General features: G+C 47.8%; 1 protein-coding gene across 2 annotated transcripts in view; it reads right to left on the bottom strand.

The window, feature by feature from the left end:
* The window catches only part of GNAO1 (G protein subunit alpha o1), a 141,233-nt gene that overhangs the window by 12,783 nt on the left and 101,307 nt on the right, over window positions 1–27,143 (bottom strand). Inside the window, exons 5-7 of one of the 2 annotated variants that reach the window (XM_030955716.1) lie at window positions 12,654–12,782; window positions 11,814–11,943; window positions 3,549–3,702 (exon numbers count right to left, since the gene is read on the bottom strand). In XM_030955716.1, coding sequence (XP_030811576.1) covers window positions 3,549–3,702; window positions 11,814–11,943; window positions 12,654–12,782 — 413 coding nt within the window. The remainder of the gene's footprint in view (window positions 1–3,548; window positions 3,703–11,813; window positions 11,944–12,653; window positions 12,783–27,143) is intronic. The other variant, XM_030955717.1, reaches the window with a different exon arrangement.

Consider the following 27,143-nt stretch of genomic DNA (forward strand, 5'->3'; position numbering starts at 1 on the left):
AGAGAGCCAGGGGAAAGGAGAAACAGAGGGTTAAAGCAACCGCGTCACCTGGAACCTGCAGGGTGCCTGCAAACAGCCCTTGTGGGATGTGGGAGCTGCTGCAGCCCAGGTGCCCTCTCTCCATCTCGGGGATGGGCACTGCTACCAGCCAGGATTGCTGCCAGGCAGGAGATGCTCCCTGACTGTCAGCTCAGCTGTATTTTTATTCTGAGTTGCTGTTTATAGAGATGAAATAGATGAGGGAGCTGAGTGTTAAACAGGCTGATGGAAGAAATTCCACATCGTGGTGACAAAAAATAGAAGAAATGCAGTAAGTGCTTGACCTAGGGAAAAGGCTTAGTTTTTTCCTTTTTTAGATTTTTTTTTATTAAAGCTTCAGTTTTTGATGGAAGAGTTAACATGAATTGAGGGCAGTATTGGTAGCTGTGCCCTCCTTTCCCTAAATGATTAAGAGAGAGGGACATGAAAAGATCCAGCCTCTGTTACAGGGCAAAATGGGCTTTTCTCAAAAAAAACCCCAAATCCCAACAAAAAGACTGATATGCAATGTCCCTTTTTAAAAGGGAATTAGGATTGCAGTACTGTCTGCTACAGCCATGACTAAAATCACACTGTGAGGAGTTTCTTGTGTTCATATATAGAGATATCTGTACCGAACCTCATTAACCCTCAAATTTTGTGTTAAAAAAAGCTTAGAAGAAGTCATGCAAATGAGTAGATCCTTTCTCCTCTGGCCAGCTCTGACCCAGCTCTTTTTGGGCACCTCCTTAAGGCTGATGAAGGCTCTGGTTGGCACTGCCAGGCACTGCCTGACCCCAAAAGGCTCCACAACAGTAAAAGTGCTACTGCTTTTGAGTGCCTTTCTCTCCATGATGCTTTACTGATGGGAAATGCTGTTATTTGCTAGAGAGAAGCTTACTGGGGCTGGAGATGTGCTGTGGTGGAAGGCAGCTGCTCTGGGAAATCCCACTTGCACACACATGCACTGCTAGGGGAAGACACAAATTCATGAAGATTGTGGAACTTGAGAATAAATGTGAAGTAAGAGAAGCAAAGTTTTTTCTGGGAGCAGATTCTTGCATGGAGAGCTGTGTAAAGAATCAGTTCCACTTGCTGAGCACAAGCAGGAGGTTATTTTATGAACAGGAAGTTGGTTGTTCAAACACATGAGGATTTAGATGCTTGATTCTGTCTAGGAGAGCAGGGAATCACTAATGCTAGCTTGGTTTAAATCAAGCTGTGGATTCTGCTGCTGCTTTACTAAGTATTGTGGATTAGTTAAAAGCATGAGTGAATTAAGGGGATGGAAATAGTGCTCCAGAAAACAGCAGGCAAATTTGTGGATGCAGTCTTCTAATAATTCCCTGTCAGCAGAACTAATGGACATCAGAAATTTCATTTCATTAAAAGCATTTTGTGGAACCTACTTGTGATGTTGAAAGTCTGCTTGTTCAGTTTATAGGCTTTTATAAAATAATTCTTTTAAACTCCAGGGCAACATTCTAATAATGTTGCTTTTTCATGAGGCCACGAGAGTTTCATCCTGTGGGCTGTGGCCAGCAAAACAGGGACGAGCAGACTGAATGTGTGCTTGGATCTAGAGCCTGGGCTGAATGTTAGCAGCACAGCTAACTTGCAACAGCATTGCTGAACACCTGGGTGAGATAACTCCTCACCTCAGATCCCTGTTGGATCAGTAAAAGGACTTTCAGCAGTCAGACTTCCTGCCCTCTCTGATGGCACAAGAGAGACAGGAGATCTATTGAGGGTCTCTGGTATTGTGAGAAATCCCAGCTTCCAGAAAAGCATCATGAAGAAATTAGGGCACCTCTGGGGTGCCCTGAGACTTGGGGAAGTTTGGTTTGGTTCACTTGTGGCTGAAATGCTCCAGAGAGAAGCTTTGTTTTCCTCTGTTTAATCAGCCAAGAGCTTGGCTCCATGTGTATGAATGTCTGCTTCCCCCATGAACTTCCCTCTTGGGCTGGGATAGCTTGGGAAGGAATAAAAAAAATCACATTCCTTCTTGTTCTGTCTCTCTGACATCAGGGGTTCTGTGAGAATGTTATTTCAGACTGAGGTTTCTGGGAGGCAGCAGTGAAGATCTACAAAACCAGGGGCACAAAATGTGATCAGGAAGGAGTGAGAGGTGAAGGTTTGCTTCACTGAGAAAAGGGAAGGGAAGAGGCATGACAGAAACCATCCAGGATAGACAAGTACTGCTATAAAGAAGATGGTGATGAGCTGCTCTACAAGCCATCAAAAGCAGCAATCTAATTTGCAACCAGGAAAATTTGGGCTAGGCATTATTGTGAGCTCAGCTGTAAAGACTGAAATTTCCATGATTAGATCTTTTCAGACAAATATGTTGGGAATCTGTTGGTTCTGTCTGGACCAAGCAGATGACTAGATGGCTGAAATGTGCTGGTGTGACAAACACCAAAATCTTCCCTGGAGAGGAAGCCTGCAGATGTTCTGAATTCAGCTGGAGTTGTTCAGCTCCATGGCCACAGACCATTCAGCCCAAAGCAGCAATGAGGGATCACTTTTGTCTATTCACAGTGAAAAATCAAGTGCTCAGAGATAAGAAGCTCTGGTTAATAATTTGTTGGCCTGCCCAGAACTGTGACACTCCTGGTGCTCCTGGTTCACAACTGTGTTTCCTGACAAAGAGATTGGCTTCTCTGTCTGTCGGCTTGATTCATCTGGATGTCTCCGGTGAGTTTAAATAATTCATGACGATGAAAGTTTATTTTTGTGCCATCTCAGAATGGTAATGAGGGTTTGTGGAAGCTGGGAGATGCAGAGGGAAGCAGCAGGGTGCAGCTGCAGCCTTTGCATGGGTGATGTATTCCCATCATTAGTGGGTCAGATGCCAGGCAGGCAGCAGGGGCAGGGGGTTCTCGCACACTGCCCATCCCAGAGCTCCTGCTCTCAGCCCCACGGATCACCAAGGCCTCCTTCTCCCCAGCCAAGCTCAGGGCACAGCTCACTGTGGCTCTCCTCTGCCTGTACTATGGGTTATGAGGTGTGGGAAGATCAAATATGAAACACTTTGTTTTCTACCTTCATTTAACTGGAAGTGTTTTCTTGTCCAGATGCTTGATGTCGACAAACCTGAGAGCAAAACTGGGGACTCTTCAACTGCTGTGATGAAAATGTGCTGCTTGAGCTGAAGCAGCCAAGCTGTGAGACCTCCTGTCTGCATACTGGAGGGCTGATCATGGCATCATAGAATGGTTTGGGTTGGAAGGGATCTTTAAAGGTCATCTAATCTAAGCCCTCTGCAGTGAGCAGGAACATCTTCAACCAGGTAATGTTGATTGAGAGCCCCATCCAGCCTGGACATGAATGTTTCCAGGATCATGATGATTCTACAGCCCACAGTGCCTGGAAGTGGAGAAAGTGTCCAGGAACTGCAGAGGGGTTCTTTCTCTCTAGCTCTGCATCTTTAGCCTTGTTGCCTGTGATACACTACAGCATCAGCCTGGCTGGGGAGAGCTCTGTGGGCCCTTTGCTAAGCACTCCTGTACAGCCACATTTCTCATTACCTGTGTACTCAGGAAAGCAGATACTCAGTGGAGATTTCTTAATTTTTTCCTCAAATATGTCCTTCTTGTTTAGAAACAGGATGATAGATGTATCTGTGAACCACTTGTTGTTGCAGATGCTGTCAAAAAGCTTCAGAGACTCGTGCATGCGGTTCTGCAATAGAAAGGAAAAATCACATCAGGCCAAAGCCAGCGACCCAGGGATGTTCAACATGTAGGGAAATCTAAAACAACTAAATTAAGGAGGAAAGCAACAAAAAAGAAAATCTACAATATACATAATAAATTTATGTATACATACAGCTGAACATATACATACACAGATGCAGTCCCTATTACATTTGACATACAATTAGTAACTTAAGGGCATTTAACAATACAGAGCTGTTTTGATTTTGCATAACATTAATTTACAGGATCCCAGCTCATAGAAATCATCATGCACCATGCATGGATGGAGAATTATTTTTGCCCTTTGATCAGATTTATGTGTTGGTGTAGCTCATGCAGATTTTCTAAAATGTTTTCAGTAATTTTTCTAAAATGTTTTTTCCACTTTCTTGAATGTGCGCGGCACACAACTGGTTACATTAACCAAGGACTGGTAGATCCTTGAATTAATCTAGAGTTGGAAGCAGACATCAAGGTGACATAATTTTGGAAATGACCTTGCCGTGACCTTTGACTGGTTTTGTTATTTTGTTTAGTGTTTTCTGTTGTTGCGCTTTTAATTTTAAAACTTTTTTGTTTTAGTTCTTTTGGAAGACAGCTCAACAGAAAGTGTCTTGTAGAGAAGAAAAAAGTGAAAAAGGAAGAGAAAATAGTATAAAAAGGAAAAACATAACAAAGAACATCTAAGAACAACCAGACTAGAAGTCAGGCAGCTACCACTGGTGTTAGCTCATGCTTCAAGAAGAAGATTAGCAGAAGAGCCATACATCCAAATGTACGCACAACGAGAAGTCAGCTTTTTGGTTATAGGTCATGCAAAAAAAGGACACGGAAAAGGAGAGCGATAAGAGGAATGGAAAAACCAGACCAGTTAGAGAGTTGCAAAGTCTGCCACATGGGTTTATGGTGGTGGAAAGAGCTCACGGCAAAGTCAACCAAGTGTCATGTTCCCCGCTGCTTTCAACTCCCAATTTGGTTTTTCTTTTTTTTTTTTTCTTGGTTCAAGAGAAGCTTCATACCTGCCAAATTTGGTTGGTCTCTCAAATGCTCATTTTTTGGCCTTTGTTTGGCTAGATAAGGTCAGACGGCCGAGGAAAAGCTGTGGAGGTGCCGAGGCTGGCGACGTTTGGCGCCGAGGCCGACGCCGGAGCGCGCACGCCGGTCGCGTGGCCGTCTCTCAGCCGGGAGCCGGGGAGCGCAGAGAGCAGGCGCGGTGAGGATGAAGCACACCCAAGAGTCAGGGGTTGTCAAAGGCAAAGCATGGTACAGACCAGACCGGCTCCTCGGCTTTTCCAGCGGGATCTCCTTGGGACTGCACTCCCCAAACCCGCCAGTGCGTGTAAGAAACCAGTTACAGCCATCACCACAGGAACACTGGAGAGAACAGGGCTGCACGGGAGGGTTTTTGGGGTGGGTGCAGCATGTCCTGTTCCCCCCAGCCCTGGATTTGGGAATGTGGAGTGGTACATGAGTCAGCTGGGGGCGTTCACCCCTCTCCCACTCCATTTCACACCTGTGCTGGCATAAAGTTGAGCCCAGCACTTCACTGATTAACACATATCTTTTCATTGATATGTTTTAGCGTCTACTGAATGTTTTATATAGATAGAAGAAGCTCAATAGATGAAAGAAACATCTGATTCAGCCCAGAGTGAAACAGGACACATGGGATTTGCTGTGCCCTGTCTTGAATGACCGCACATTTCCCCACCATTTGTATCGACACACAGGGACGACGCAATCACACACAAACGTAAAAATGCATTTGCTCATTGGGTCTCAGTTGCAACACGTCGCTTATCTGGATCATCCTGTGCCTGTGGGCTGGTTTTTGCTAACCCATTTGGTACTGGCTGCTGTGGGAGTCCCTGGAGCAATGCTCCCCTTTGCTACTTGTAGTGCCAAAATTGTAACCATGTAGAAACCTGGTGTACAAAGGTTTTGTGCAGGAGATCCTTGGAGACCCAAAGCCTTTGGGAGGAGAGAATGAAGTGGAACGTGGTCAGAGGAACAAAAACTGAGTACAATTAACCATCTTTTTAAGCAGGGTCCCTCACAGAACATTTTAAATGACATTTTTATAATTCTTGCTGATTTAAATTAAAGTGTGGAGAAACATGGGAATGCTGCTTGTGGGCTAAACCCACAGCAGCCATCAGCCACCTGGGCAGCCTCGTGCCATGGCCACCACACTGCACAGCCCTGGTGGAGAGCAGAAGGCTGGAACTGCTCTTCATGGCATGGGGAGCTCCACGGGTGACATCGGGTTTGTCTAAGAAACAGAAGCTGAGGACTTCTGAGCTGGCTTCATGGTTAGGTGAAACCAACTTTTCTACAGTTGTACGACTAGGTAAGGATCCTACAGAAGTCCTCCTACTTCTCTGGTCCAGTTTGATCAGTTTGCATTAGTGCACATTAGGAGATGAGACTGTTTTCCCAACAAATAGTGACTATTAGTGTTCAGTGGTAACCAGAATATAGAATCACAGAATCATATACACACAGCACAAACCAATACATCCCACTACAACATGAGGGTTACACTGAATGACCTCTATTCCTTTCAGATTCCAGAAACAAGGTCCAAAGCTTCCTAAGGCTGTCTGACCTGGCTTTCTGATCTCTACATGTTGATTTTTCCTCCAGCTTTGCCAGTCAGACAAGTAAACATAATGCACTACTCTGCCCACTCATCCTTATTTATGTGGGAAATGTTTTAGTCTTAAAATCCACCTTTTCTTCCCCACCACTAAAGAGAAGATGACATTATTCCAAAGCCAGAAGATGATGTTATTCAAAAGCCATAAATTGCTTTTTGTGTGTGGCAAAGGTGCAGAGCAATATTCTGGTGAGCAGGCATGGATGCTTCTGTTGCCATACCTGAATGCCGTATGGGATGCCATGTTGCATTCCAGGAGGGCTTCTGGGAGCCCATGCATGGACACAAGCTGTCCTGGTGCTGGCCAGCATCAGGAATCCTCACTATTTCCCTTTCCTTTCCCTCCCCAACTGTTACTAGTTCAATAGATGTTTGTAGGAGCCCTGCAACAGCTCAGGCAGACCCAGGTGCAGAGGCAAGGATGAGGAAGCAGTGTCTGGGTACCATATGTAAAAGGACAGACTGCTGCTGAAGGAGGAATAAGAAGTTAAATCTCCCATATCATCCCCCTCCTCCCAGTAAATCCACAGTGGAAGATCACTTTAGTCCCTTAGAACTTGGCTGGGGCCCCTTTCTGCTGTGATGGACCAGATGTGCCTATTCTGCTAGGAGGCACTAAAGATTACGCTCCTCATACTTTTAGATGAAGTGACACAATTTATTTCACCTGCTTTTGGACCCATCATGCTGCTTTTTCTCACTTTATGTTGGGTCTCTTATTAAGGGAAGAGCTCTTCAGACACTGATTTCTTAATGTCACTTCCTATTTCAAAATTGGTATTTTAAATCCTTACACTGGCAAATATTTCGTACCCCAACAAGAAAAGTAGCTCCAAGAACCATGTTGCACAGGAGTAACCACTCACCCATGCATATTGAAAGTCCAGTTAACTTCTCCTGCACAGGACAAGAGACAGAGTTGCTCATAGCTGAGATCAGATGTCATGGCCCAGCCATCACTGATGTGAAGAGCAAACAGCTTTTCACTCAGCATGACAGTCAAGACTCTGCCCAGGCATAAACACACTTATAAAAACCATATTTTTTTTTACCAGAGCATGAGAGGAGACCTGGTGTCTTCTGCAACACCCACTTGATTCAATATTTTCTGTTTTCCTTGGTGATTAAGTGCTAGCTGTCACATGAACTGTAAGGACACTGATGGTTATCCTAAGCACGGCAACTCCATATTCCCTCTCCTGCTTATATTTCCTAAGATGTCCAAGCCACTTTGCCTTGCTTTGTCACTCCTAAGGCAATTTCTGAGCGCTGCAATTCCATTTTCCTTGTCCAATGACAGCAGAGAGAGCACAGTAACCAGGTCATGCAGTGTGATACAAACCAAGAGGCCAACACTAATGCACCAAGGGTTACCAGCACAGAGCCTCCCACCCATCCCATCCTCACCAACAGGGACACAAACAACACTTGCATGTCTTGCCTAGATATGGTTGACCTAAATATCTTAGCTCCAGAGGCAGCAATGTGCAGCATCAACATCTCCCTCTCTTGCCATGACTCCTTTGAATTTGTAAGGTAAAAAAACAGAGGATAGTCTCAGTTCCCATGGCAGGTCCCATTCCATTGCTGTTTTAAAAAAATGCCATTAGGAATTCTATTTAGAAAGAACAATGGAAATCTACCTTTGTGAATCATCTTCTCTAGTTTTACTGAGTGATATGACTGTCCCTCTCTCTTCCCAGATTACAAAGCTGAGGCTTTTCCTTCTGTAACTTCAGTTTATGAAACAAAAAGATCAGTCACAAATGAAACGAAACAGCCTTGTTGTGCAAAGACATAATCCAGGGAGGTGTTCTGCCAGTTAAAGCAGGATGCTCCCACTGTGTACAAATATGGCAGAGAGCCTGGCAGGTCCTTGTGAAGGGCTTGGTAAAGGCACAGGCAGCTGTAATACCTTGAGGGCAGTGCCTTGTGTGTTGGATGGGCTGGGTACTGTTTTGCCACATGAGCTTAGGCTTGGGCTATGGCTGGCAGCAGTGAGACTGATGAAGGCATTGCTTGGATCTCTCTCATGCCTTGTTCCTCTCCCCTGGGGGCTGGGCACACAGGGACACAGTTTAGATTTGCCAACAGCAGCATAAGGTGTTGGAAGCAACGGGAGAAGTTGGATTCAGCAGTACTGGGAGTTTCTGTGAAAAGTGTGATCTTTACGGGTGTATGGGCCTAAAAAACACAGATGCAGAAAGTTTTCTTTATTTTCTTTATGTCTTTCTGATCTGGACATAGGGGAGTACTTGCTTTCCTTGACTCCTGCTGAGTGGCTCTTTGTGACAGAGAATTAGAGAGAAAATACATCCCTTATAAAAGACTGCCTGCCCTTAAGAAGCAGAGACAGCTTCAAATGCAATGATCTTGTTTTAGCTGCTGCTGGAGGGTGGGTGCTCAGTCTTTTAAAACAAAGAGCACAATAACCCACAAAACAACTTTACAAGCATAGAGCTGGGTTTGAATTTTAAAGGCAGGGACAGGTCAGAGAGTGCTTCACCCAGCCTTGTTTAACCAGCTCTTTGGAAAGGATTCACAATAAACCTGTTTGTGAGCTTTTTTTAGTGACACAAGCTGACCCTACACTTGTCCCACCTGGAGCTTACCAAGGTGAGCCTGTCCCTGGTCCACGTGATGCTGACTGCATCTGAAATGCAGTTTTCCCCACCTGAAGTGTGGTTTGACTTACAGAAGTGCAAAAAGCACCTGTGAAATCTTGTGCTCGTTGACAACAGGGTGCTGAGTGCAAGAGGAAAAGCCATTCTCTACATGCACCCAGATTTGGAAGGAGTTTTTTGGACCCTGATATGCAGTCAGGTTCTTTCTCTCTCATGGCTTCATGCCAGCAATGAAAGCTCTCTCCAAGTCCTTTCATACTCATGGAGACATCTGTACAGCCCCCAAACCTTCAGTGGCTCAACACAGCTGCCAGTGTAGTAAGTGTCCCTAAAAAATGAAGCTGGAGGAGCAGCATCCAGCTCACTTTCTCAGCTGCCTCCTCTTTGTGTGTTCCAAGTGAGAAGCAATAGAAGCTGATTGACGTCATGCAAGCCGGCAGATGTGACGGATGCAGACAGCAAACCAGCTGACTGAGGAGGAGATGCTGCTTTACTGCTGGGCTTTTGGGGAGGCACCACATTGCCAAGGAGGGGGCAAACGCTCGGGGGAAGTGTTTGCTTCCCCTTCGGATCACCTGGGAGGGGTGGGTGCTACATTTTCCACCTGCCATTTGTGATGGGGATACAATAGGGCAGGCAAGATCCAACACCACTGTTTTTCCCTGTGCACTGGCCTTGCTCAGGGCTGTTTATGTGGGTTAGGCAGGGGTGTCCTGCCGGCGATGCCGAATGCTTTCGCCATTTACGCCGAATGTGTAAATGAGCAGCAGCTGCCTCTGCCCTCCTGTTGCTCAGCATCCCCCAAAATGTGCTGTGAACAGGGACTGAAATAGCAAGCAAATGTCAGTGCTGTGCCAGAGCTGCACCAGGCTGCTCTCCTGCTGCAAAGGGAAAGTTGGAGATGCATAATTCCCAGTTTCTGCAGCGTGGCACTTCAGGGGGCAGGCTGAGCTGGCTCTGGGGTGGTGCTGGGTGAGGGACAATCACTGGCAGGGCTCTCCCCAGGAGAGATGCTCTAACCTCCAGTTCAGAGGAGCACAGTAAAGGCTGACATTTAAAAAATGGCATTGGCATTCAGGCCATTCCATTTTGTGCTCCCTGGCTTTGAATCACAGGCTCTGACTTGTGTAGATGGGCACCCAAAGGTGACCTGTATTAAATGCTGCCTTTGGCTTCACAATTTGGGTGTCACAATCCAAGCTATACTTACAGAGCACCTTGCTCTCTGCTCATATCACAGCTTTGCTCCCTGCTCCTGGACCTTCCCTCTCCCTCTGTGTTCTTCTGTGTCTCCTGGCTGATTTTGCTGCCCAGTTGCAGAGCTCTATAGTGTTGAGCTAATGGCTGGATTTTTCAAATCATGTCAGGAGATTTTGGTTCTTTCCCAGTAAATCCTACAGGGCTGAGCATCCTTCAACATATCAGGGCCAGGGTCAGAGGGAGGAGACAACTGGGGATTATAAATAAGTGGACATGACAGGATGTAGAGTGTCTCAGTCAGTATGGAGGGAGACACAGTCATGATCACAGAATCACAAGGACCATCCAATCCAGTCCTGGTTCTGCACAGAACAACCCCAAGAGTCACACCATGTGCCCGAGAGCATTTTCAAAATGCTTCTTGAACTCTGTCAGGCTTGGTGCTGTGACCACTTCCCTAGTGAGCCTGTTCCAGTGCCTGAACACACTCTGGGTGAAGAACCTTTTCCTAATTTCCAGTCTAAACTTCTCCTTGACACAGCCTCATGCTGTTACCAGTCCTGTGACTGGTAGTGTTAATATCATCCAGAATTCTGGCATCAATATGATTCAAACAACCAGGTGATTTCATCAAAGAGTTTGCTAGAGCTCATAAACCTGGCTCAGAGGCTACAAACCACAGTCCCCCTAGTCTTTTGGGACAAGACAAATGTCACCTAACAGCAATATTTCTCTCGATTCCATCCTCATCCACAGCTTTCTGCAAGCCTGACATCTTTACCAGCAGGAGAATAAAAAGCCTCAGAAAGACAGAGCTGGCAGGAGCAAGCACTCCATGCTGCTGTTGCAGATTGGGCACCGATGAAATAATTACTGAGTCTGAGTATGGCCTCCAATTCCTTTTCATTAGACAAATGTAACTGGGTGCCACCACAGCAGTTGTCATTTGTCCCCAAAACATGCATCTCCATCATACTGAATGAATGGTCAGAATGCAGCAATGAGTCTTACTGCATCCTTTTATGTGTATTCAATTCACTTGTATTAATTCACTCTAATACCAGGGAGCACACAGGTTCTTACCAGCTTTATTTCCAGATGGTATTTTGAGCCTAATGTCACAGTGGGAAGTCATAAAATCTCTCCTAGAGCAAATTACCTGAGGACTTAAACAGTTCCATTCTCACTAAGGAAAATGAATTTCTGTAGCCTGAAGAAATAGGTTATATTCCTGGGCTGAGCCCCAGGCGTGCACTGCTGTCCTGCACCTCTGCACCACAGCCTGACTGCTTCCCTGTTTAAACAGGGATACACCCAGCTGTATCCTCTTGCTGGTTATAGGTTCCTGTAATGCATTTTGAGAACACAGGTTGGCTAGAAAGGAGAAGCAAACCCTTTGCCTTTACTAATGTAAGGTAGCATTACCTGGGTATGCAGACTCGGTACCAAAGAAGGTGAAGGAGGAGAGCTCTCCCCAGGATTTCAGAGCCAAGGGGACAAAAGCACATTACTGCAGCACCCCAGGGAGCATTCGGCGATCTCTGAGGAGTTGCTGGCTGTGCAGTGTCCCACACAGAGCTGCTGGGGCCTCCAGGACCCACTTAGACTCACCGTGGTTTCGTCTTCATGGAGCACCTGGTCGTAGCCACTCAGCGCCACGCAGAAGATGATCGCTGTGACATCCTCAAAGCAGTGGATCCACTTCTTGCGCTCTGACCGCTGGCCCCCGACATCGAAGAGCCTGCAGCACAGGGGAGCACCATCACCACCCACTCCTGCCTAGCTGCCAGGGAACTTGAGCATTCTGGGCATTCTCTGACCACCTGGGTCCTGGGAGGCTCCAAACACAGAGCAGTGGGTCTTCCACTGCTAGCTTGGTCTTCTCCTCCAGAGCCTGCAGCCGAGCAGAGCCAGGAGGAGCAGTTACAGACAGGGATGTGGGGACCTGTGGGAGAGCCTGAGCAGCATGCTGAGTCCCAAAGGGTCAGTAGAGGTGGAGACCACACACTCTTGACTTTTATATGCTCTAAGTACTGCTTGTGTGTGGCTTTCTGTCGTTGTGCCCTCTTCCCTCTACTGGATGGCATCATGAGGGTCAATGTGTTGTGTTAACTACATGTGACCGACCCACTTAAGAGAAAAGGTCTGGCCAAATATTTTTACATTTTATGAGGTTTGATCAGATTTGGGGGTCAGTCTTGTATTATACATTCCAACAAAGAGGCGTTGCTTGGGTTAGAAGAAGTTGCCATGAGCTTCTATCTTACAGGCAGTGACTTTCAAGACAGGATTGCCAAACTTTTCATATTGTTGGCCCTCCAAAATGCTGTGTTTTCTGCAGTGGGAGCTGAACATGCATTAACCAGCAATTTAACCACTTCTTCTTTAGGAACTATGGGAAAGCCCTGTGATAAATAGTTGTTCTGAAAATTTAGTGTATTTTAGACTAACCTGAAGTGGAGGTTTTTGAATGTGAAATGGGTTTCTACGATGCCAGTTGTTTTGACCCTGGTTCGGAGGATATCCTGCTCCGTAGGCTGGTAGTCTGCAGCTCCAATTCGATCTAAGCTGTCTAGGTAGCTAAGAGAAGAAGGGAAAAGAAAAAGAAAACAGCTAAGAATAAGACACACATTAATCTTTGTCAATCTCAGATGGATCCTTCAGCTTCCTATTAATCTTTTTCAATCTCATTTTTCATGGCTGAATGTATTGTAGCTAAAGCAAAAAAATATCCTATTCTGGGGAAAAACAAACCTCAGTAAGCTAAGCATAAAATCTGATAGAGAACTGAAAGCAGGAAATTAAGCATGGGGTGTTGTGGGTCCTGCCTGCAATCTGTGAAAATACACAGTTTTAATATTAACTTGCTATTTTTATTCCCCAAGGAACAAGTGTCCCAATCAGTCCATTGTGCTGGATTCTGTACACAAAACCTTTTTCTGCCAGGGTTTATTCAGATAAGAGGCTGTAGCATACAGGTCTTGCTCCCAGAACACACAGGTCCAGTCCCCTTTGGCCATGCCTCTCTGTGCTGGAAGGAAGGAGGGCCATGCCAGGCCTGGCTTTCAATCAGCTCAGATGAAAGGAGATGAATCTGCACAGGTGAGTCACTGCTTCAGTTCAAAACCCAGCACAGGGCTGGGGCTGCACGAGATGCAGCTCTTGGAGAGAATCCAGGACTCCACTTAAATGGTGATAATCTGGGAGTACAAACTGGGGCTTTGGAGGAACAGAGAGGAGATTTAGCTTTCTAAAATGCTTGGGCAGTTTAAAATATGTAACTTTATTCTGCTTTAGGCTTAAAATCTATGAACACAGGCAATGCCTCCCTAGGCTGAAACTTGGGGTAGGAAGTCCTGTCTTGTGGCATGAAAGGTTTGTGTAGAGGAACCCAACATCTTTGCACATATGACCACAATCCAGTTTTCCATCCACATTCAAGACAATTTTAAAAACAATTTATAAAGAAAAGAGGAATTTGGATTACCATTTAATATGAATTATAAACACAGACCTGCATCACACAGCACAGTCCTTCTCACCACCATTAAGCCTGCACACAGACACTCCAGTTTCTCTTAAAAGGGGTTTGATGTGCATTACAGGGCATAAATGTCTACCTCTGGCCCTAGGAGCATCAATCTAATGCTCTGAGATTCTTTCAATATATTGTGAATATAATAGAGCATGACTGTGCATGAACAGTGATCTTTTCCTTTGATCCCTGTGCCTGGATGTCACCCAGAGAGGCAGTGGGGCAGGAGGTGACCTGATGCTGGCAGGACAGGAGGGCACCTATTCAGGTGCCAGAAGATGGCATTTTTGCCCAGTGCAACAGGCAGAGAATAAAAAGTACTAAGAGGAGCTGCACAGTTGCAGAGAAGGAAAAGACTGTTGTGTCAGGTAAGAGTTTGCTGGTGAGTGTGAGATGGTATGAGCTGGAACTATTCACTCAAGACAGCCATGAAGTCTATGCTTGACTTTCAGTTTAGCTAAATGCAATTTTTTTAAAACACAGAACATGGACTTAGTCCTGATGAGTAACCAAACCAACTCCCCTCATTGGCCTTGCCATAGCACATCCCATTTGGCCTGAACTTGGTCCTGACCTGCTGCTGGAGATTATATTCCTGCTGCATCCAAACCAGGAATTGCTTTCCATTTGTGTCCTGGAGGGAGTGCACTGAGCCAGAGCTCTGGAGCAGGACACCTGAGAGCTGGGGCTGTGCACTCTGCTACCCAACAAAACTCCCTGCCACTGTCTCTCATGCCTACCCCACAAGCCTGGAACAGCAAACAGACAGCCAAACTCTACACTAAGGTCAAACACAACCCTCACCCTGCTCGTATCATGTACATTCCCTACCCATCATATTTATACTTTATTTTTCCTAAACAATTCCAACAATCACGTCACCCAGAGGAAAGTATATAAGCTAAGCAGGCTTATTTTTGTTGTGCCCTTTTTCAAGCATTTAAAGGCATGGTGGTTTTGTGACAGATGCTCCTTTAATAACCCTGTGATGGGCACTGGATGGATGAATGGGGCTTCATCTGAAATCAGATCCTGGGCTGTGACGGCTGAAGCCACGATCACTCATCTATTCACAACTGGTGTCAACTGCTGTTATTTAAGAGACAGCTGCATCTCTTCACAGGGCCCTGCAGACTGGGGCAGCTCTGCAGTGCTGGTATTCAGAGACTCAGGCTCTCCTCAGGAACTTCAAGGTGATATTAAAAAGCTGAGGTGTAAGAGGGGGAATTTTCTTTTCCTCTTGAGGCTGCATTCCAAACCTGTTTAAATCTTTGGCTGCTCTACCCTAGAAAGAGACTTGGGCTGTGGCAGATATTTTTCCCCCTGCACTTGGCTGCAGCTGAGCTGGACCCTGTTGGTGTGTGCGGCCCATGAAGCTCAGCTGGAGGAGTTTGCCATGGCATGGCTGCCACACTAACACCCAGCTGTGGGAATGGGAGGATCAGCCAGGCTGCTGTTTGGATGCTGAGCTGATTTTAGCCACTGCTTGTTCTCCTGGGTTCCTGCTGGAAGCATCTCTGAGGTTTCACTGGAGTGCTGGTGCTCCCTGCCCATGCTTGGAAGGACCTGCTGGTGTGAGCCTGAGCTGGGGGAGGATGGTGTACTTTGGGGGTGCCACCTCTTTGGGAACAGGGAAACCCAAGTGGGGACAAATTGCTACACATGGTGCAGGATGGCAGCACTGCTGGTACGCCATTTGAGCTGAAAATCTCAAGGCCAAACTGTTGTGAGAGATAATTAGTTGTCACAGCCAACAGGCTCTATGACACATAATCCCCTCAGAAGCTGGCATCTGTTTAACCAGCAGAAATAAGAGCACTTTGGAGGCCTTGGAGTGAGAGCTTAGCTCTCCCTTCCACGTCAGTGGTGCTGGCACCAGAGCTCTTCCATTGCCCAGCTCCAGGGTTTGTACACTGGAGTGGAAGCATATCTGAAACGACACATCAGGTCTTACTTGCAGCCTGCCTTGCCCCGGGTTTGCAAGGGTTAAAAAAAGCTGAAGGAAGGTTAGAAGGTCTGTGAGTACATGAGTAACCCTCTAGCATTTCTGCTCCTGAGCCAAGTAGTTCCATTACTGCTTGTATCTTTTATTTTAAATGCTTTGTTTTGAAGCAGATTGCAGGTTTCTGAGTCACTCCCTATACCATGCTCAGGGAGGTGAAGCCCAACTATTTTATGCTGCTAAAAGCAAAATGCAGAGGAAATGGCAATCACAAATACAGGGAGAGGAGATCATTGAACAGAGGCTAAGAAAGGCAGGAGCTCTATACAGGCTAGTTAACAGCAAATAGCTATACACAGAAGTACTGGCCCTTCATTTGCTGTTTCCAAAAGCACCTGGTAGCAGCACTGTTGGTGCCAGAGACACTGCATGGAGAAAAGGAACTTTTGTCCAGGTGTCCCATGGGGATGGCTCAGCAGCAGCCTATGTGCAGTGTGTGCACAGGGACCCTCCTCAGGCTCTTGGCTACCACAGGAACCTTCTCCCAGGACTGTCCTGCCTGTGCCAAAAGCTCCACTGGCTGCTTCCTTGGATGAAGAAGTGCAGCTGAGGTTGCAGGCTGTGGTCAAGGCTGGATACCTGCGGCAAAGCTTACACAGACGGACATTCACATCTACTGAGCTTAATGGCAGTAAGATGGTTAAAGGTCTGTTGGGTTTTTCTTGCCGTGAGGGTGACACCTTGGCAGTCTTGCATATCCAGCTGTCCCTGTGCACACCCAAGGTGCTCACACGGTGCTGATGCCACGCTCACATCCTCAGTGCTCAACGAGCTGCGGTGCAGCAGCAGCCACAGCTGGGTCCTGCTCTGGGGCAGGTGTGCAGGGAGTGGGAGTTGGAGCTCCAACTCCAGGAGCAAGCCTGGAGACAGCAGCATCTTCCCAGTGGCTCCTCCATCCTGGCTGTCCTGAGTTCTGGCCATGTCTTCTCTGTGAAGGAAAGGCCATGTGTGTGTGGGATACCCCAGCCTCGGTTTGTTGGCTTGTGTTGTATTTGATGAGGAAGCAGATCCCCATTTGTCAACACATGCAGCTGAGTCACTGCTGGGCTATTTTGGACTCTGTGTACTGAGGCACTCAAGGGGCAGCTCCAACACTGTGTCCTGGCAAATGCTGAGTTTTTAATCAAGGTTGTCATGAGCAGGCTCCATGTCATCTAAATCTAAATGATTATGTAAAGATGGCTCTATCTGAACACTCCTTCCTTGCTCATGGATGGAAGGCTGCCTGTATCTGATCTTATCTTCCTTTCTTTCAATGATGAACACATGATTCAATGTATATTTAGCATTAAAACCATTTCATATTCAGTGACTGTAGAGTAAGGGTACAGAGGACAAAATTGGATTTAGGGAGTGTCAGTAGTGGCTCTACAACAGAGAGTAAACTCTTGTAGTTATCTCCTACCAGAGAGCAAAACCATGTGGGCACTGCTGCCTGAAGGTGTGATGCAGTTTGGTTTGGCTGCCCAGGGCAGCTGGCGCTGGGCAAGTGCCCAGAGGTCATGGAACCACAGTGTTTTTTCTGCAGACACTATGTCCAGTCAGATCTGCTGTTATATTTGAGGGAAAGGGGAAAATCAAGCACAGCCCACTCTCAGAATCCAGCACCAATCCAGCACACAAGGAAGCGATGTCACAGGTGTCTTAAATAATTATCAGTTATGAAAAGCATGAAATGTTGCCAAACAATGGCATCGTGTCCCTTCAGGAATCAATCCTGTCTGAGGGCAGAGACTGCAGAGCCCTCCTCTGCCCCTAGCAAAAGCCAGAAGGTGGCACACACTGTTCCTGAGGCGTTTCCATGTGGGTTATGGCAGGCAGGTAAAAGACCTTAGGGCATGAGTAACTCATCTGAGAGCAAGAGCATTGTCTGGTGTTTCCTCAGTCCAGCCTAGAAAAGGAAGGTCTTGGGAACTTGCTCCTGGACTTTGGGTAATGTGTTTAGTGTTTCTGGCTGTGCTGCTCCATCAGCCAGTCCTTCCTCCATGGCAATCACATGAATTACATGGCAAGCCCTAATATCTTGCTGCTGCTCCACATGATAAATCTCATCTCACGTCCAGCCAGATGAGGCACCAGCATGAAAACTCCCCAACTTCCTTCCCCTAACTTAATCCAACCAATGAGATGTCATTTCTGGTGCCTGCTTGTTGCAGGCTGCTAACAGCTGAGTGATGGTCACCAGGCTCAGGGATTACTGGGGCTACTTTCCTGAAAGAACCTTGCTGGATGCCCTGGGTTTTCATTACTGTTCTCTGGGGAGTGAGGAGGACGGTCCCTGCTATTAAAGGAAGGTGCCAAGTCTTGACAAAAGAGATGCTGCATTGTGATGCATTTTTTATGTTTTTGGCCCTGCACCAAAGCAAGGCTGTACAGGGCTTGTACATCAAGATCAACCTGACAAGTTGATATTAATACTAATGATAGGCAGGAGGAGTGAATAAAAGCAGGTTGGCGTTTAGCTGTCCTACTTAGACTTGCAGTTTTCCAAGGCATGACTGGATCCAGAATAATTTTTAGCATCACATGTGGATGAGAAGCGTCACTAAATAGCAGCTGTGTAACAAAGGTACTTGAGGACATGAGGGGGCTCCAGGTGCAAGTGCTGGCTGGCTTTGCTCACAGGTGGTCAGCTCTGGCCATGTCTCTGCTCCTTACTGCTGGAATCAAAGGCCACTGTGTTATGGTTTGAGTTTGTCATCACAGAGCTCTGGCTGGGGGTGAGATGGGTCTTGGAGGAAAAGCAAGCACGAGAAACTTAGCCAGAAAGGATTTTGGGGTCCTGGGAAAGGAGATGTGGACTTTTCTTTCTGCATGGAAGCTTGAAAATTGGATGGGATGTAAGAGGGTATGAAAAAGGTATTTTTGACATATCAGAGCCATTACAAAAGAGCAAAACAACATGTCTGGGTCAGATCAATGTCTCACCTAGCTTAGCTAGTGTCCAAGAGCAGATGTTGAGAGAAAAGTACGAATACAGGGCAAGCATGCAGTATTCAGCTTTTCCAGCCTCCAGCAGTTCATATGGATAACAGAGTCTCAAAAAGAAGTGTGATATCTTTATATTTATTACCCCTCAATGATTTTTCTTCCAGAAATTTGTTTAGACACTTTTTGCAGCAATTTAAGCTTCTAACAACCACATCTGCAGCAAGGAATTTCCAAGCTCAGCTACCCTGTCTGTGAACAAACTGCCTTTTTCCGGTTTTTAAACTGCCGTGTCAGAGTTAACTTTGTTAATTTTTGAATGGGAACAGCTGTCCTCTCTCCCCTCTCTATCTCCCACTTGTTTCTCTGTAGATATCTCTGAGACCTCTGCAACATCCACTGTGCAGCATCTTTACTCTGCTACCAAGACATTACTTCAGAGAAGCCCTTTGGAGCCTTTTGTTACATGGGAAGGGGTTTTCCTCATGTCCCAAATCCTTTCTGAGATGGAGGAAGGAGGGAGCCATAGCCGCCTTGTTTTACAAGTGACCATCTGTTTTACAGTGCCTCAATCTGATGCTATTTGGAGAAGCAGGCAGTGTCACACCAGGCTCCTGGGGCTGCTACACAGGGCAGATGTGGTGACCACAGCCCACCAGCAGTGCTGTGATGCCTTTTAGCAGTGTCCTCATCTGGGCAGTGCCACTGTTTTATATAAAGTCTGTGATTTAAATTGTTGTTTAGCTGCTGACCACAAGGCACCTTGGTTTCATAAGCAGAGGATTTTGACAGAGGCTGGCTCTGTGTGAGCCCAGGATGAGCGTGGCTTGGGCTGTGCAAGCTCCTCTGTCCTGGTGGCCCTGCACAGGGGTGTCCTCTGCACAGCAGGCACTGATCGAACTTGGGCTGAAGCAGAGGAAGGCTCAAAGCCCCAGCCTTGCTCCTGCTTTATGTAAGGCTCTGCTTCCTTCTGACACCCAGCTCTGAAGGACAGTAGCTGAGCTGGAAAAGGGATGAGAATGGTGGGACTTGGAACCCTGGAAGTGAGCAGGATCTGTGCCTAAACCTTTATGCAACAGAGTCAGTGGGTTTGAAGCTTTTTTTCTTTGCTCCAGGACTGCTGTTATAAGCTGGCTGACAGTGGAGCTGATGGTTTTCTATACTGTAAAAAGAAGAAAGGAAAGAAAAGGAGGGGCTAAAAATAAGCCCCAGGGAGTTTGGGATAATGAAGGGCTTGTTCTGGGAAGGAGTCTTGCTCAGAGAATGAAGGCTTCATGCTGCAGCAGGGCCCCTGGTGCATTCACAAGCATCTGCTGAGCCCAAAAAGGGGAGAGACATCAACTAACCCAGTTTGCTGCATGCACAGCCCCCAGTGAGCACACCAGCGCAGGCACGAAGGATTGCTTGCCCCAATGCTCCTTGCATTGCACAGCAGATATTCAATTTGGCCCCAAGGCCAAATGAGCTAATTACTCAGAATTACTCCAGCCCTGGAAAGCAGACAGCTGGGACCACAGATGAAACCAGTCCCACAGAGTTTAACCTTTTGATCAGCCGCTGGCCAGAGATATTCACTGGGGTGTGCACAAAGGCCTGGGACATCTATTTACACACTTGTTGGTGAAGCAGCGTTAACATCTCCATTTCTAAGCTGGAAGAAAAGAATTAGATAGAGTTGCAGTGTTTTGTAGTTCTTGCTGTCTGTCTGCAGCAGGGATAGCACCAGTGAGGGATTTAGATCTAATGCTGCAAAGGAAAGCATCACTTAATGAGATCTGTGTTCTCATATCAGGTAGCTGGAGGATGCCCATGGCAGGATGATGGTGCAATTACGAGGAGTGGGGTAGGTCTGTCGGGAGCTGACTTCAATCAGGGGCCCCATTTATCCACTCACACCGCTGAGGAAGATGCATTGCTGGAGATGGAGTGGGAATCATATCTCTGGATCTTCTCATCTGTCCATTTTCCTGACCTATTAGCAAGCTGTGGGGATTTCTGCTTTCAAATGTCATTTAAGCATCCCTGCCAAAAGCCATGGGTACCAAAATTAGCCAGTGCTCTGCCATGGGCAGATGTGACTCATAGGTAGCAAAAGCAAAACCTGGAAATTTTACCCTTGGCTGCACTCTAAAAATATCTCAGTTATGCCAGACATGGGTAGATCTCTCGGGCGTGTAAAATCTGTGCTACGCAAATGGACTTTCTGGTCCTTCTCAGCAGCTGTCAGGCTGAGGCTCCTTCGAGAGCAGCTTTGCTTGTGGTATTGCAGCATTTTGGTTTCAGTCCAGGCCGGATCCAGAAGGAGAGACACGTAAGGGAAAATTCATGGAGTTTCTCATCCCTTTAGAAAATGTTCAAGCGAATCGTTGTCAGGAGATTGTTTATAGAATCTCAAAACAGCTCCATTGTTCTCACCGGGAATGGCTGTCACCTTCTGGACCCCCATCTTCCCTTTCTCCCTCTTCTATTGGCACGAGAGTCTTCTGTCACCACACAGCCCCTCCTGGGGTTAGGCTCCTGCAGTCCTCCAGACAGTGGTTTGGGTTGCTCCCAGGCCTCTGCAGGAGCTGGCTGATCCCTGTGCTCAGCTCAAGATGCATCAGGGACATCTGCATGACAAAACCGATTTGGGATACTCTGCATGGGACAGCCCAGCCACAAAGCTGCTGTGGCTTTGTGGGAGATGAGCTGAGCACACCACCTCAGAGGCCTGTCCCACCACGGGGCTGGGAAAAGCTGTCTGCACTTGAGCTTGTGCAGGCTTTCCTCTGTGCCCTGGGGACATGTCCCTGCCAGAAGCAGCCTCTGCTGCCTGCCCACGGACCTGTCAGTGGCCACATCTCTTGGGAGCAGGCCACGGGCCAAGGTGCTGCAGTAAGCCAGGTGGGAGGAGCAGGAGTTCCTCCCTGCTCGTGGGAGAAGTCTGAACTGATCCAGGAGCACTTCACTTCCAGTGGGAGGATGGAGCTGGGCCAGAGAAACGCTAGGTCTGGAAAAAAGCAGTTCTTCCAGGCACGGTGGGCTTTATTCCCAATAAATGCCTTTGGTGTGCTTCCCCTTGGCTGCAGGAGGGGAGGAGAGCCCCTTGAGCAGAGGGCTGGTGAGCAAAGCATTGCCCCTGCTCCCTGCTGCTGCAGCACCTCAGCGCTTGCTGCGCAGGACTGATGTGTCCTCCCAGCCTCCCACTGGAGCAGGGAAATACTATTAATCACACTTGCTTTAGGAGGAATTGAAGTATCAAGGGGATAGGTGATTTGCCTGAGGACACGATGGGAAGTCTGTGGTGGCACTTGGAAGTCCCTTTGAGTTCCCTAATATGCAGTCAGAAGCTCTGACCACCAGAGATTTCCATATTGAGTGTTATAAACAATATTCTTCATGCTTTTAATAGAGATTTTGCCCACTTAGGGGGCAGGTACTGGTAGAAACATTTTTATTAGAAAAAAAAAGTAGAAACTGTATTTTATTAAGGCCCACTGCAAGAAAGAAATATATTCCCTACATAAAGAGCAGCTGATTTGTAACAGTGTTACAATTGATGATTAAATCACAAGTTAACCCAAGAATTTGAATGGAGATAAATAAATGCTTTCTTTGGTTTTTTTTTTTGGTGAACAAACAAGGCAGAAAATGGATGTTGTCATGTACCTTTCTGCTCCATCCAATATAATTTCATGCATTCCCTTATGGATTTTGATGAGTTCTGCAGATCAATGACACAGCACTTAAACACAAGCTAAGCAGTAATTACAGATGCATGCAAGATTTATTCATCTGGTGGCACTGCACCAGCTGATGGAAGGATCAGCCGTATCCAATCAATGCTTGAAGCTTCTCAAAATACAGAGGTTTTTTGGCTCCCACTGCAAAGTAAAAATAGAAATAACCTCCTGAATCCCAGGAATGCCTCCTTAGGTCCATACAAGGTAAGGCTGCAGGATGGATCTGGGTCATATCTGCACTGTTGCTTGTCCCTTGCCTCTTCATCCCCATAAATATTTTTCTTGTGGGGTCTTCTTCACATGCTCACTGCATGACCCACTTGCCCCTAGGGCTGAGGACTGGACTGATGAGATTTAAGGCATAGGTAAGGAAAAGAAGCAGCAGCATTGCAGAGAACAGGGCCATGCAGCAGGCATGCCCCAGTGCCCAGGCCTGGTGGGCACAGGCAGGGAGCCAGCGTGATGTGTCACTGTGGCACAAAGGGAGCACCTGGGGGACTGCAGCCAAAACCACAGAGGAGTGTAATGTGGCACTGCTGTTTTGGGAACATGGGCCAGGGGAGGAGCGTGTGTAAAGCAAGAAACTGGATTTTGTCCCATTTTTCCTCAGGCTTTCCCTGTGGATGTGAGTTATTCATTCCTATAGGTCTCACCTTCCATGCAGCAAAGCTGTTTGCTCCCCACTGTCACCATGGGCAGCCCTGACACATCAGGGAGTCCCACTGGGATGCCCTTTGCTGGGACTTCAGAGAGGGTGCTAATCCTGCACCTTGCACTGCCAGCCCTGAGTGCAGGTGGGACTGGACTGAGACTGTGGATGAGGAGATTCAGCTCTTTGTCATGTGGGGGGGAAGAGATCTTCCATCCCCAAGTGTGGTCCCTGGGCAGGGTATGGGTGGTTGAGCTCTGGGGCAGAAATGTGCAGCCTTTTTTCCTGAATTTGTTTGTAACTTCTGTGTTTGTGTCACTTCTTTGTTTATGCATTTTTGTTCAATGAGAGGGTCCTCTGGGGATTTCTTCATGTGAAGTTGCTGCTTAACATTAGTTTAATTTGAGCAAAGGTTTTTGCCTGGACTCCATTATCAATTCCCAGCTCTCTGCATCTGCTAACTAGCATCAGCCACCTCTGTCTCTTTCTTTCTTCTGTTCCTGCCCTTAGCATATTTGGCATCTCTGCACACTGGTGCAGTATTTCTCATGTTGGGCACTGCAAGAGCATGGATCTGTTTAACTGCAAATGTTTAAAGTGACATTAATGATGCTCAGTAGGATGTACTGACTAGTGTTTTCCTGAAGGAGGATTTGGAAATGGTTCTTATGCTATTGCCAAACCTCACATACCAACAGTAATACTGAGGGACTGGGAAATGCTGATCTATATCACTAAAAGTGCTGTAAAAGCCTCAGAGCTACAGTGACTGCTCACATGGTGTTTCATGGACCAGACTTGCAGTTTTAGAGCACTAAATTTCTTTTCAGTCCTGGTGTTCCCAGCAAACCTGTTGCTCAGCACTGGGGTCACAGTGTAGCCCAGCAAGGAAGGGGTTACAACGACACAAAATGCATTGTAAATCCCCAGCAAATGACTTGGACCAACCACCAAAACCAGAGCTGACACTTCCTCAGCGTGGCTCCATGGTGCAGTTTGTGCCTGGCTTCCCTCTCCCCTGTGTCTCCTCCTTCCCCTCCCAGCAGCATGGAGTAGGTGCTGCCTAAAATCTAGGCTCAGAATAATTTCTCTTCTTTTTTCCCCAATAAATTGAGTCTCCAGAGAGTCTCAGGGTGCCCAGGGACCTTTGAGGAGGTCCCTTCTCCAGGCACTCAAGCATTCAAATGCAGTAAATGCATTGGAGGTGGGGAAGGTTGTAAGCATGAGGATTTTGGCACAAGCATGGGTGTTCACTATGCTGTTCTCTGTCATGAACAAGCTGAGAAACCCTGCCCAGAGCCTGTGCCCCCCAAGCAGAGTGAGTGTGTGCCTGTCCCTGACAGTCCCTGCAGGAGCACCCTGAGAGCCTGAGCTGGGCAGGGGGAGCGGCAGGCTGGGGGATTACAGGGTTTTCTGGGTGGACTGAGAATACAGAAGTTTTGGGTTTGGATGTGTGTGATATGTCAGTGGTCTGAAGGCAAGGAACATACATGGGGAAGATGGAACAACAGTTCATGGACAGTCTCTGTTATTTTTACTGCAATAGTGTAAAAGGTGTGGATGAACGGACTGATATGAACCTAGCTAGTCCCAGCTAGTGTGTGGCACAGGCAAAAAGAAAAAAATATAGGAAAAGATCAAAAATCTGTCTGCAGTGTACTAGGCCCCCTGTGCTGATGGGGCTCATGCCCATCTTGTATGGTAGAGTGGCACATGACAGTGCCATGGCAGCATCACGTTTGTCTGCCTCCAGTTCTGCTGCCCAAATCAACAAGAGTCTCATCTGAGAGTGCTCTGGGGAAAACCAGGTACAAACAAACCCCTTGTCAGGTTTCCAAGAGACAGGGGAGGCAGGAAGGCCCCCTCTGGCACTGACACAGCCCTGGAGAGGGCTGTACTGAAATGCCAAGCAAAAGCACAGCCCCTGCTGCCTGCACAGCCTGCACCTAAATCCCCTGGTGCCAGGCTTCTCCCAGGACACTCCCTTTACCCACCACACACAGGGCACTGGCCATGGCCAAGCGTGTGCCCACGCTGCTGAGCCTGGAGAAAGGACCCCACATTTCCCCTCTTCCCAGCCAAACTGCAGCTCCATGGCTGGGGCTCGCTCAGCATCCCAGCCGCAAACACGGCCTGGATAAGCAAGACATAAAGTGCTGTTTGCTCCAGGGCTAATTAGAGCTATTGTACCAATTATTCTATGAAAGAATCGGTGCCCTCAGCTCCACGGAGCGAATCCCAGTGCACAGGACCGTGGTGTCCAGGTGCTGGGACTCTCCCAGCCCTGCTGTCCCTGCCCAGCCCCAGCAGCTCCTGCCTCGCTGCGCTGCTCTCGGTCAGCAGCTCATGGACAGCCCCTGTCATTGTCCCCATCAACAGCCCGGTGCCATTGTCCCCATCAACAGCCCGGTGCCATTGTCCCCATCAACAGCCCCGTGCCATTGTCCCCATCAACAGCCCGGTGCCATTGTCCCCATCAACAGCCCGGTGCCATTGTCCCCATCAACAGCCCCGTGCCATTGTCCCCACCGGGAACGTGACAAGGAGCTGCAGCCCTGCTGGCCGACAGCCCCACGGGGGCTGGGGAGCTCTGCCTTCCCAACAGAGGCTGTGCCACCCTCCCGTCATGGGCACAGATCTGCTGCTTCAAACCCAGCATTGCTGAGTCCTGTGATCTGGTGATTTCACAGCGTGGCACAATGTTTGCTACATCCTTGGTTTTTTCCCCTTCATTTTTGTTCTCTCAAGCCCCTCAAGGCTGGATATTAGATGGGCTATTTGCTTAAGGAAACAAAAAAGGGTTTTCCAGCTCTCCTGTTCACAGACAAAAGGCTTTAAAGTACAAGCCAGAGGGTTTAGGAAGCAGCAGATAAAAGCAATTTTCCAATGGTTCTCTTAATATATTCTGAAAAACAGGGAGTTGTAGCTAGGCTTGTGATTGGTTTTGGATTTAACTCCTAACCCTAATGTCAGATTTTGGATAAAACACCTAGCCTGAGGATGGGGATGCTGCATTCTTGTATTGGGAAGGGTGAGTGTGTGTGCACTGTCTGGTCCCCAGGAGGGGCTGGGGGGATGAGTGGCAGCAGCTGCATACCCCTGGCAGTCACTCAAAAGCCTTTGCAGCTCTCCTGCACCGTGGGGCTGATGAATGGCACCACTCTGGCACAGTGGTGTCAGAGCCTTGAGCAGGGCACAGGATGGAGAATGGGATGATCCATGGAGGACTCAGAAACTGTAATGGAAGGGAAAGGAACATAACTGGATCCTGAGCACACAGAGCTGGTCTGTCCTGCTTAGCAGGGCTTGTCCTAGGCTGGAGTGGCTCCTCTTGGGGTGTTCACCCCATGGCTGGTGCAGGCAGCTCTGCCCCAGAGTTCCCAACGTGCTGCTACCTGCTCCCTGGACTGCAGCAAAGTCCTTTTTCAACCTTTCCTTAAAAACTGGGATGACTTCTGGGATAGGACTCAGGGAGGGAGGGCACAGTATCTCCCCACTGGTGCCTGCAGACCTGTGTGGAAGACAGCTTGCTCCATCCTGGAGCCTGCCTCCAAAGAAACCCCTGCATTCCTGCCATTCTTTGCCATTTAAGGATTTCAAAGGGGTACAAACACATGGGGAAAGCACGCGCCAGGGCCAGGCTCACCTCCCAGCCTCACAGATGGTGCCAGCCCTGACGCCAGCCGTGTCAGGAGCCATGGTGGGCTCCTGACAGATTTTCCTGCAGACACGCTGCAGAGTCAGGAGGCTGAGAGCAGCCCATGTCCCCACGTGGTCACACGTGTTGCTGGGGGACAGGGCTCAGAGCCCCTGGTGCACAGAGCCGGGTGCTGACTGGCTGGCAGAAAGCAGGAATCGCACACACACGGGAGACAAATGCCTCGCTAGAGACATCCAATTCCCTAAGGAGCTTCTAGGAGCAATGGTTACCCTGAGAGCCTCTCTGGTGCACCCCTCAGCATCTCCTGCCCTCAGCCTGTGTGAGTGATGCTGTTTGTCTTGCAGGGCAGGGTATGATGGTGGAGCTGGGGGTGCACTGTACATCAAACCTGAGGGTGCAGAAAGGGAGAGGGAAGCTTGGATTCCTTGGCTTTGCAGGGCAGGA

This window comes from Camarhynchus parvulus, chromosome 11 (assembly GCF_901933205.1).
Source record: "Camarhynchus parvulus chromosome 11, STF_HiC, whole genome shotgun sequence".
NCBI lineage: Eukaryota > Metazoa > Chordata > Aves > Passeriformes > Thraupidae > Camarhynchus > Camarhynchus parvulus.